This window comes from Mesocricetus auratus, unplaced genomic scaffold, assembly GCF_017639785.1.
Source record: "Mesocricetus auratus isolate SY011 unplaced genomic scaffold, BCM_Maur_2.0 Super-Scaffold_100014, whole genome shotgun sequence".
Taxonomy (NCBI): domain Eukaryota; kingdom Metazoa; phylum Chordata; class Mammalia; order Rodentia; family Cricetidae; genus Mesocricetus; species Mesocricetus auratus.
In genome coordinates, this window is record NW_024429197.1 from 44,344,395 (window position 1) to 44,356,852 (window position 12,458).

Consider the following 12,458-nt stretch of genomic DNA (forward strand, 5'->3'; position numbering starts at 1 on the left):
GAATCTAAGCAATAGTGGGGAGGCTACCTTAAATGCCCTTCCCCTATAATGAGATTGATGACTTCCTTATATGCCATCCTAGAGCCTTCATCCAGTAGCTGATGGAAGTAGAAGCAGACACCCACAGCTAAACTGAGCTGAACTCTGGAATCCAGTTACAGTGAGGGAGGAGTGATGAGCAAAGGGGTCAAGGCCAGGCTGGAGAAACCCACAGAAACAGCTGACCTGAACAAGGGAGAGCTCATGGACCCCAGACTGACATCTGGGAAACCAGCATAAGACCAACACAGAGAATGTGGGTTTCAGTTAGGAGGACTGGGCAGTCTATGGAGCCTCTAGTAGTGGATGAGTATTTATCCCTAGTGTACAAATGGACTTTGGGAGCCCATTCCACATAGAGGAATACTTTCTCAGCCTAGACACATGGGGGAGGGCCAGACCCTGCTCCAAATGATGTGACAGACTTTACAGATCCCCCATGGAAGGTCTCACCCTCCCTGGGAGCATAAAGGGGAAGAGATAGGGGGCTGGTGGGGGGCAGGGGAGGAGAGGAGGGAGAGGGAACTGGGACTGACATGTAAAACAAGCTTGTTTCTAATTTAAATTTAAAAATGTGGAAAAAAGGAAAGAAACATTGCACATCACTCACCATGCACAGAAAAGCTTCTAATTGCCAAAGTAAACCAACACTTACCAATGAGCAGGTAGCCTGGCAACATGCCATGAAAGCCCACCACTTGATACTTCTCAATTTCACAGTTCATTTCTTTAACTCTGCAAGAAGTGTTTTCTTGTGGAATTAAATCTGCTACCAATTTCCAGTGGAAAACTCCACCCTACCATGGTAAAAGGAATGTGTAGTCACTATATTGTAGTGGTAAGAAACAGACACTTAGGAAGCCAGCAGTAGAGAGCAAAAACCCATCCCAAAGGACTTGAGAAGAAACTGGTATACAAAATCTGAGGTGTATTTCTTGAACAACAAATCCCATGTAACTGAGGCTCTGTGAAAGCAAGAATTCTGGAGACAAACAGCCTTGAGAAATGCTTTTTGTATACATCTTTATTGTATCAGATTTATGGCTCTTAGTAGTCAAGAAGAAAACGATTTACCTCTGACTCAGTGTTCCCAACCTTCTCTGACCACGAATCCTTTGGTGGTAGGATGAGAGAGGGTAACTTGGATGGGGTGAATATGATTCAAATACATTATGTACATGAACAAAAATGCCAAAATGAAACCTTTTATGTATAATTAATATATCATAATAAAAATATGAGCGAACTAATAGTGAGAGGTAGAAAAAGAAGGTCTATTCGATGTGGCCACATTGGAAAAATCAAGAAAATGAGTCCCAGAAACTCGCAAAGCCGTTTTTGGATAGTAACATGACATTTAAGTTTGAATAGAGGGAATGAGGTGTGTATAATTAATTGGTCTGATTAAAAGGTGGTCTTACCCATCATTGACCCATCACTGAGCTGGGTTCTGCGCTGTTCTCCCAGGTGGTCCATTAAACAGTTTGTTAAACAGTTTAAAATCTTTCTCTGGCAAATACCAGGTTGCAGCCTTTTTCCTCCCCCTGCATGAGATTTCTGGGAAGTTTTTAATCCTCTGGAGTTGTTGTTTCAATGACTGTCAAAGGGAAGCGTTAAGTATCTCTACAGAATGTCCCCTCTCCTGCACTCCCCACCAACCTATTCCTAGGAATTCTGGATGCAGCCCACCTTGTACAGTGTGAATTAAATTCCACCAAATACTGTCTCCAGGACCCATTTTAAAGACATTCCTTCCCTAAACCCAAACAATATCATATACTATTATTCCAAATGGGCTCTACTAGGGTACAGACCACACAATCACAACTCTTCGTGCACATGAAGACAGTCAAAGAAACATGGGTGTCAGTGTACCACTTCCCAGAACTGGGCAAAGTCCTGTAACTGTTCCCATTGCTACTGAGCACTCTTTTAACCAGATGACCAGTTAATATCTTAATCATTTATTTGCATTTTTCATTATAATTAGAATTTTAGGCAAAGGTAAAAACAAAAAGATTTTCAAAGGACAATTAGCAGAAGAAAGTCAGCTTCTGGTCTCAAGAGTGTTAGCAAAATTTTTCTTTTTGCTGAGCAGTGCACATAAGCTATTTTTAATTAATTAAGTATTATTCTTATGCATATGACTGTTTTTTTTGCATGTGTGCATGAGTACTGCACACATGACTGGTGTCCATAGACATCAGAAGAGGGTGTCAGATCCCATGGAACTCGGGTTACAGATGGTTGTAAGCCACCATAAGGGCACTAGTAAACTAAACCTAGGTCCTCTGCAGGAGTAGCAAGTGCTCTTAACCCCTGAGCCATCTTCTAGCCCCAAAACATACATTAAAAAGGATATGGAAGAAGGAGGAAGCAGAGGAGGAGCCACCAATATTCATGTGTTCAATATTCATCTGGGCCTAGGCTGCCACCGAGGGTCATGTCTGGGTCTGCGGCCCTGTAACAGCCAGGGTCCTGATTGACATACATGGCTCAAGCTGCCACTGAGTGCTATCAAGAAGCCCAGGGTCAAACCAGTCACCTGAGTCCAAGTTACTGTCTAAGGACCAGGATGCATCCATATCCAAGTGGCCTGTGCTGCTACTCAATGACATGGCAGCATCTGAGCTGCAGCTGAGGATCATATCAGGGTCTGTGGTCCCACTGCAGCCAGGGTCCATGCTGATGTCTGATGCTCCTGTTACCATCGAAGGCCATGTGGACACTCAAGATCAGGGGCCAAGTTAGTGACTCAGAGACATACTGTTGCTGGGGGCTGTGGTGACATCCAGGCCCAGCTGCTGCCAAGGACTATGTTGGGGTCCATGATCCTACCATGGTCCTACCATGAGCTGAAGTCTGGGTTCTGCTCTGCCATCAGTATTCACATAGAGGCCCAGGCTTGGGGCCACAATCTGAGGTCTTGGTGGTGTTTGGTGGTCACACCGATGCCAGAACCATCCCACCTGAGTGGCCATTCCTTTCACCCAGACACAGGATGTTGTCCAGGCCTAAGCTGCTACCAAGGGCCATGTCTGGGTCCATGATCTAGCTACTGCTGAGGTCTGTGTTGATGTCTGTGGCTAGTGTCACCTCAGGAGGTCTTAGGAATCATGTGAGATGAAATCGGAGGGTTATACTGAGGCAGTCCTACCCTTCACTGCCTTGGAAAAGCTGGCCTTGCCTCTTACTGGTCCCTATAGCTGGCCTCTGCACTGGGGAGAGAGGGCCCCCACCGCTCACCACAGGAGAGGATGAACCTACCCTAAGGGCATGCATGTAGGGGAACTGACTCTGCCCCTCCAACCAGGGCAGGTGGCCCCAGTGGCTTGATCTGACCTGCCTGGCTAACACCCAGACCCATAACTAGCATCTAGGTCCTCCTACAGTTGGTGAAGGAATTGGTCCTGTGGAATGATAACCCTCAAGTTCTCAAGGCTCAGGACAGCCACAGGACACCCCAGAAGAGGTGATGAGGATCCAGTGAGGATGGTGTACCAAAAACCAGAGGCTTTAAACCAGACCCGAGACTCATTGCAGTGAACATTTGCCAGTCAAGCTGATGGGACAAAGGTATACTAACTGAATCAATGAAGCCTCCAATGCTATCAGGAGAGATGAAGAGGTGATAGAGATGCAGGAGAGAGGGAAAAGCAGAGATTTCTCTTTTCCCGGTGTGGATTTTGGTCTGTTTGTTGTTGCTGTTCTTGCTTTTGTTTGCTTGCTTGCTCGCTTGCTTGCTTATTTTGTTTTGTTTTTTTTCTTTTGTTGGGAAGGTCTCAACAGGGGTGAAGAGAAATACGGGGTGACCAGGATATAAAAAGAAATGGGGTACATGATGTGAGACCCCAAAGATTCACTAAAGAAGTTAAAAATATTTGGGGGAAAACTGTTTCTTTGCTGAAAAATGTACAGATAGTCTTCTTGTCATTGCCTAGTCAATACAGTATGAACACTGCTGTCATTGTATTAGGTATTACAGGCAATGTAGAAATTATTAAATGTGTATAGAATGATGTACATAGGTTCCATGCAAATATAAAGGCATTTCATATAGAAAAAAATAACAAACTGAACAACAAAAAAAGCTGAACAGTCAATAGCTAGGCAGGATTTCCAGGCACAGAGGACACTGGGAAAAAGAAGGGAGCAGACACAGGACACATAGCAAGCAGCACCAGCATTACAAAGTAAAGGTAGCCGAGCACATAGAATGCAGATTAGAAGAAAAGGGTTAACTTAAGTCATAAGAGCTAGCCAGAAACAAGCCTAAGCTATCGTCAGGCTTTCACAATTAGTAAGTCTCTGTGTCATGATCTGGGAGCTGGCTAGCTGGACAGAGGAAGACTTGGAACAGCAAACCTTTTATTGAACTATTTACTATGCAAGATGTCTCTCCTTCAAGAAAATCAAACCATGACATTCAAAAACCTGAGATATAACTCTTCAAGGGGAAGCCATTTTACTTTTAGCACACTTGGGGATGCTTCTAGATGCAGGCAATCAGTCTCAGCTTCTGTTGGCATTGTGTAGAGCATCCATGATGGTTTTATTGTATTCTGCAATCTGCTTCATCACATTTTTAATAACCGGCTGGTAATCACTCTCTTGACTCTTGGTTGCTATGACTAATTACATAGTTAAGGAGGAACAATTGTCAGTAAAAACAGTAGTCTCTGACTCAGAAAGGAACCGAAGCAGACGCGTATTTGTCACAGAGAATGTAGACAGTACAGAAAAAGTACAGCTACAATAATTTAAGATAGAATCTTATTTTAACAAAGCAGAAGTTGAAACCGGAAGGCCAAATAAAATTTATTTCAAAAAATTCACAGTATAAACACTTTTGATTTTTTTAATGTCAGGTTGCCCAATCTAGTTCTACTTTCAGAACAATTGAGCATTTGGGAAAACTCTATACTCTGTAATGTCACAGAGAGTTTCAACCAAGTCTACTGTTTCAGAGTCATGTGGATTTATGTTGCATAAAGCTGGAATACTGGACTTTTAAAAATCCCAAGAAGACCAAAGTCTGCCTTTTAAGCTGAATTTCTTGAAATAGTATGAATAGAGTTTCTATAGCATTGTAATTAGAAGTAAGCTAAGGTGCTTGCTGCCCCTGAGGTAAAGTTTGGTAACACCCTAAAAGAGTACCTATGGTATCATTAAGAACAGATATCCTGGAATAAGTCAAAGGGAATAGGAAACAAATTCTGGAGAGACATTTGTTGTGACTTCACAATGCATGCCCTCAGAAAATGCTGCCTCTTAGACGGAACAACATGAAAGATAAGATGTAAGTATCATCTGGAAGAAATAAGATGTAGTTGAATTGAGAATAACACAAATAAACTCAGACGTCAGATTTCTTATGATCCTGACTGGTCACCACCCTTTGCTGTCCGGACAGCCAAGTTTTAGCAATAATAACAACTAACACCTATAACTACATCTATACTCTATGAGTACAAACTGTTTTAGAGATGCTAAAATTGAGGCTTAAACAGATCAAGGGACCTGTCTAAAGACTGTAGCTTACCAATGACAGAATCAACATTCAAAATTTAATCATCTGACTATAATGTTTGCCCTTAACCACTATCCTGTGTGATGATGCCATACTCCTCTTTGGGTTAACTCCCAAAATCAGTTTTTTCATAGATAATCTGAGTAAACACTCTCCTACTACTGTAGAGCAGAAAGTGATGCTAGTCTTCATGACCCCAAGATAATTAGTTCAGAGTTTTATACATACCAAGTATTTGCAAGACATATTAAGCCAGTTTAAAGGATACACTCTTTCATCACAAAATTATTTTGCTCAAGGTGCTGCCACTTCCTCTCCAAATTTGTAAGCTAAAACACAAAAGGTGAATGTTAGCTGATTCTCATATTCAAAACCATTACACATCCCTTTTAGAGGTTATGAAAAATAATACACAATTTTAAATCATACCAATTCTTTGAATTTTAGTAAATAAAGTGTGAGTTGCCAGAGAAGAAACTTAGGTTAGATTAGATCATACAATACCTATATTTAGGACAATGCTAAATTATATAAAAAGTTTTACTTCATTTAATTAAAAATAGTAAAAATGTTTATTATGCCAATAAACACTGCAAGTCAATTTATTACTTTTTGTAAAATAACTTAAAAAAGAAAAATGTGACATGATGGGAATCTCTTCTTGAATTACAGAAGGCTAATGCCACAAAGGTAATATATATTCTAATCCTGTCAAAGGTTCAGCCTTATAGGAAAAACTTCCTTATTTCCAGAGTTAAGTTTCCTGTCTCGTTTCACAGGCTATGATAAGAGCAGAGCTGCAGCGTGAAGATTGTAAGAGAGTCTGTGAAAAGCTGGCACTGCTACAATAATTTCAGCATCAACAGGAAACGAATGTGGATATTATATTGATGGTTGCTTCCTCAGAAGACAATTTCACTGTTATAGAATTAAATTGTTTTTCTGATTTAATTAACCTTGTAACTCTGGGTTATGGTTTTTCTTTTTTAGGATACACATAGTTTTCCTTGAGCATAGGACTGTCTGAAAAATGAAACATTAAAATAGCATCCTCCCTGGGCATTGCAGAGAAGAAATGGACATTTAAAAGAATACATGTAAGAATTATTTTCAGGGTGCACATATCTATCCTATTGTTTCCTCCAGAGAGATAAATTTGGATATCAGGATGAAATCATGGTTAACTGAATAAAATACATGGTCCTTGAACTAGGACTTGTTAAATCAGATATATCTGCCATAAATGAGACCTGGAAGTTAGGATGGCCCTTGGGGAAGCAGTCAGCACATTTTTGGCAATAAATCTTTAATAACCTTTTGCAAAGTCAAGTACCAGACATGTTCTTTTTTGTTCTCATATGGCAACAAGCCTTTTAAGTGCTATACAAATAAGAACCACACCATATCAAATTCCTTTTACATCCACATTACTGACTTGCCTTGATACCATTAAGGTAAATGCCAATTTTGAAAATCTTGTTTTCTCTCTATAGCTTATTCAAATAATATATATGAAATTATTTATATTTAGAGACAAGGATTTGATTTGATTAGTCAAGATTAACAAAATACAAAAATACAGAGATATATTTAAAATTGTGGCTGACATTATGATTTGGGAAAAAAGCAACTAACCAATGATATCTGCCCAGTGCCTTACATCATCTATGTAGAGGAACAGTTTTTTAAAAAAAAAGCAGTCTTTTTCCCTACAAACCGTTTCAGACAACATAATGTGCTCATAAAACTTTTCTTATGTTTTCCTCCAGGACTCATCCCCCCACTCAGCAAAGTTTTACATTGTCAATTACAAAACCATATTTAGGCTTTTATATTGTGAAGTAGAGACAGACTGACAGGGAAACCAGATACATATATTAGTGCTTTCCAAACTTTAATAGCTACTGCAAACTCTTATAAGATTCTATTTCTTCCAGTAGAAATGTAAAATGTCATTTTAAATAGCACGTCCATATACTCCAGTATCTGAGAAAAACATTTTAGAACATGTTTGCAGACTGTTTTTGTAAGACTATGATGTGATGGATGGATGCAAAGGGAAGATGTCTCCACCTACAAATACCAATGTAGTACAAATGCCCATTTCTGGTAAGAGGGAATAAGATGACCTGGCTTTGTTTTTTGTACCTTGATCATACTACTGAATAAATCAGAAAATTTCAAGCATTTAGAATTTTAAGTCACAGCCTGATTAGACACGACTGTTGTTGAAATTTTCTTTGGGCTGACAACCAGCTTCTCCTCTCCCAAAAAAAAACACAAAACATGGAGCCTTATAATTAATTATGAATGCTAGACCTTAGCTTAGGCATCTCCCACTAGCTCTCTTAGCTTAACCTGTTTCTATTCATCTACATTTTGCCTCAGGGCATTTTACCTTTCTTCCATTCTGTATGTCCTGCTTTCCTGCATCCTCTGTGTCTGTCTGGCTGGCCCTTGGCGTTTCTTCTCCTTCTCTCCTGCCCCAACCTAAATTCCTCCTCCTCCGTCCTCCCTACCCCAAAGTCCCACCTATATGTCCTCCCTTGCTATGAGTCATTCAGTTTTTCTATTAGACCAATCAGGTGACTTAGGCAGGCAAGGTAAAACAGCAATGCATCTTTACACAACTAAACAAATGCAACACATTTTTACATAGGTGAACAATTATTCTGCAACATAAACAAATGCAACACATCTTTACACAGCTAAAGAAATATTCCACAACACAACTTTGCATAGTTAAACAAATATTATGCAACACATAACCATACCAATCCTTTCCTGACTGTAACTACGCAATTTGAATACATTACATGTTTCATTTGGTAAGTAGAAAATACTTACTAGATGCTGACCACAGGCAAACTAGTAACATGGTACTAGAGACAAAGTAAACTGGATGGATAATGTACCCTCAGTGAGTCCATAAGCTATCAAACCCTGTTCAGATATGTACCATGAGAATAAGTGATATGAAAAGTGTAGCTATGTGTCTATAGGGATATGAATCCAGAGCTTCAAGAATAGGACTGCTCTTGATAGTATTTTTAGAACAGTGTAAGACTAGAAATTACCCAAATATCCAATAATAGTTTGGTTCTATAAATTACATAATGTAGTAGTATATTACATGGAATCTCCAAACACACACACAGTGCCATGCACACACACATGCATACACAAAGCAGAGCAGACAGACAGGCAGACAGACAGATGCCAGTTGCACACTGAGTTTAGTGCTCTTTTCAGCCTTCATCAGGCCTCTTTTTGCAGTGGGGCTGCAGTTAATGAAAGCAAGGACTTACAAATGGACAGAGTGAAAAAAGTAAGTGACTGGAGCATGCTCAGCCCTAACAGGACATCTATATCACAAGCCTCAATCCATCTCCTCAAGGCTCAGGGAATATTGTGGAAAGAGTGAAAAGAATGTAAATGCAGAGGTTGTGGATGAGTACTGAAAACCAATGTTTTCTGGAAATGACACAGAAATCAGTTCATGGACTCACTACAGCTGTGTGCACAAGACTGGTCCCAACAACAACTTCACCAGGCCCTACCTCAACTGAGGAAACAAGGGCACAGTTAGTGGATGCTGCAGGAAGGACTGTCATTTTCCAGTGGTGGGGCCACTAATAAGATGCCCATCCCTCAGGGAGTTATGAGAAAGAAGAGGTGCAAAGATTTTAAGAGGCAGTGGGATGAAAGACACCAAGGCAACAATACAGTCCAGATGCAGCAGGACTGATGTTTAACATGAACTCACTGACACTGTGACAGCACGTACAAGGCCCCTACAGGTCCAACACAGATAGAGCCTCAAACTGAGAGGGAAAGTAGACATGAGCCCCCACTCCTGACCTAGAAGCTATTTATTTCCAAGTGTCAGCCACTTGCCAAGGGAAAATTAGGTTTTTTCCAATGAAGTCTTGCTTGGTATACAAACCACACTTAATGGCAGGCCTGAAGTAGGTGACCAAACCAAACAAATGCAATTATTTTCGGACAGTTTTTAATCTCATAATGCTTTGTTTGGATATTTTTGTCTTATTGATCTTTTGCTTATATATAATGGTTTCCAATTTTTGTAATTTTATGGGTTTTGTGTGTGTATATGTGCATAAGTATGTGTTTTGCATGCTTTTTCTTTGTTTTTTCCTGTTTGTTTGTTTTACTTGCCAGTTTGTTTCCTAAAGAGGAAGAGAGAAAGAAATAAAGTTGGGTGGATAGGGAAATAGGAAGGATCTGGGAAGAGATGGGGGGAGTCATAATCAGAATTTATTGTATGAAAAAATTTATTTTCAATAAAAGTTGCCCATGCTGTAGTAAATAACATCCCCAACACCGTTACACAAGCAATCTTCATGTCAGTGTGTATAAAAATATACCAAAGTAGGACAGGGATTCTTAGGGAGAGGAGTTTCAGTGGGGAAAGAGGAAGAAGAGTGGGTTTGTGAAAGTCCCAGATAGACATGCATGGAAGTACCAAAGAACAAAGCTAAATGAGAAACAATAACAAAAAGTCCCAAGCTAAACACACAGGAAATTTGTATATATACACATATGTGTGTACACATAAAAGTGCGTATGTTTTACTCATTTCAAAATGACAAGAAAATCTGTCATTGGAATTTATGTTATTTGTAGTATTTGTGAAGTTTCAACAAAAGTTAGAATTTTCTGTTTACTTTTGATAAATTTTAAAGCAATCCCCTAAAGTATCATAGTGGCCATGCCCAGGAGAGACATTTTGTAAAACTGGCCTTTCATAAGGGCTTAGTGAAGGAATAAGGCAAAAACTAATTCTAAATGTACTAAAGAGAGAACAGTACAGAATCTCACTGTTTCAAATCCAAAACAAAAACAAAAACTGGAAGGCTTATAAGGCAGGTCTAAAGCCAAAATGAAACAAGAGCAGGCGCAAAACAGTTTGGAGTAAAAAGCCCAGACGAAGCACAAGCTAGACTCCATGAAAGGGAGCGGGTTTCAGAGTGAGCTGGGCGCGCTCTTACCTGAGCATGTGTCTCATTCTCTTGCAGCTGTGTTTTCAGTGTCTCATAATCTGCTGTCAGCTTCTCCATTGTCTTCTTAAAGGCATTTCTGTAGGTTGATAACACTGTTCTTTCTTGATGCAGTTTCTAGATAGATTCAAATAGTAATACATAGAAGTTAATAGCAAATGTCTAGAAAGCCAATATAGAAATCGCATTTGCCTTAGAAATTTTAATAGTTTTATTCTCTAAAATTCTACCAAAGTTAAAATTACTTTAAGACTTATTTACAAAAATAGCTTTTGAATAATAAGCTATGTGAATAATAACAGCATTAATAACTCAACAAATGCTTCCATATATATCCTGGCCCCAAAAGTTTAACTTTAAAATAAAGCAAACAGCAATGGAGAGACACTGAAATGAAGACCTATAATCCAAATCTGCACTTAAAAACAAGCTTATACTTTGTTTTTAAATTTTTACCTTCTTTTAAAATCCCTAAGTCTATTTAGATAACAAATACACACGTAACAAATTTTATTACTTCTCCTTAGGCTGTACTTTAAATAATATACTAAAAGTAGTAAGTCTATAAAGTACATATGAAATAAAGTCAATCAAGGAAAAACAACTGGGGGCTGGGAATGAAGGCCACTTGGTGGAGTGCTTGCCTAGCATGTGAGGCCCTGGTTTTTACACCAAGTAAAATGTGCATAGCAGCAAAATCTTATAATTGGGGGATCCGAGATGGGGTGGAAGGAACAGAAGTTCAAGGCCACCCTTGCTACAGAGCAAGTTTGAAGCCAATCTGAGATATGAGAGAAATGAGGGGAGATAAAGAAAGACAGAAAGAGAGACAAAGGAAGAAAGAGAAAGAGAGAAAGGAAGAAGAAAGAGGGAGGAAGGGAGAAAGGGAGGGAGGGAGGGAGGGAGGGAGGGAGGGAGGGAGGGAGGGAGGGAGGGAGGGAAAACTAGGTGATGATTTTCAAAGATTGTGTTGGGCATTCACCTTCTTCTTTTCTTCAGCAGACGATTTTAAAGTTGCCAGGTCATTGTATGTCTCCAGGTCAGCAGTCATTTGCTTAATTTTGTTTTTCAGAGACTGCTGTTCCTCTGTCATCTTACTTTCCAGAAGTTCCATTTTCTGTAGATCCAGCTGTAGTCGCTGACTGTCTGAGGCATAAGAATTTAAGGTAATAATTAGTAAATTCTACTACTTTTACATGACTACCCTTAAGTTTTTAGAGACTCTTCTCACAACATTTTAGTCACCTGACCAATATACAATTTTACTACATATGTTTCTTTTTAAGGGCATTTTATTTAATATATATTCATGCATGTTAATAATTAACTTGAAGCAAACAACACTACACCTTATTTGTGAGTGGAGCACATTTAATGTACATTTTCTTCTGAAGGTATGTAATAACTTCTTGTCTTAGGAACACACTAGACAGTACATTAGCACTTTGAATGCAGAACATTTTAAAAAGCGTGATTAGGGAAATGGGAGTCGGAGGGAAGGAGAAGGATAGGGAGAGGGTATGGTATTAAATACTCAGAAAAAGTTACATTTTACCATACAATTTAACAAATGGGAGGGTCAGTACTCCAGAGAAAATAATGTATAACTTAGAGTCAAGAACACACGGGAACCCAGAATGAGTACAGAAATTCGGTATAATGGATATGAAATTCCACTTAGCATTCATTTAAAATGAGTAAGAAAAACAGTGCTTTTAAAAAGTCTCTGATTTTAAAAGGGATTTGTGGATTATGGGTATGGCTCAGTGAATAAAGTGCTTATAGTATAAGAAGGAGGACCAGAGTTTAGATCCCCCAGACCCACAAAAATGGTGGGCAGGGGTGGCAGCTGCCTCTAATCCCAGCAC

The 12,458-nt window shown here is 39.4% G+C and overlaps 1 protein-coding gene across 3 annotated transcripts in view; it reads right to left on the reverse strand.

The window, feature by feature from the left end:
* Positions 1-1,045: 1,045 nt before the first annotated feature.
* Ift74 (intraflagellar transport 74) overlaps positions 1,046-12,458 on the reverse strand; it is an 84,133-nt gene continuing 72,720 nt past the window's right edge. For all 3 annotated transcript variants that reach the window (XM_040757158.1, XM_040757157.1, XM_040757159.1), the window contains 4 exons: positions 11,573-11,736; positions 10,582-10,707; positions 5,838-5,898; positions 1,046-4,670 (listed from right to left, as the gene is read on the reverse strand). In XM_040757158.1, coding sequence (XP_040613092.1) covers positions 4,552-4,670; positions 5,838-5,898; positions 10,582-10,707; positions 11,573-11,736 — 470 coding nt within the window. In that variant the 3' untranslated portion in view covers positions 1,046-4,551. The remainder of the gene's footprint in view (positions 4,671-5,837; positions 5,899-10,581; positions 10,708-11,572; positions 11,737-12,458) is intronic.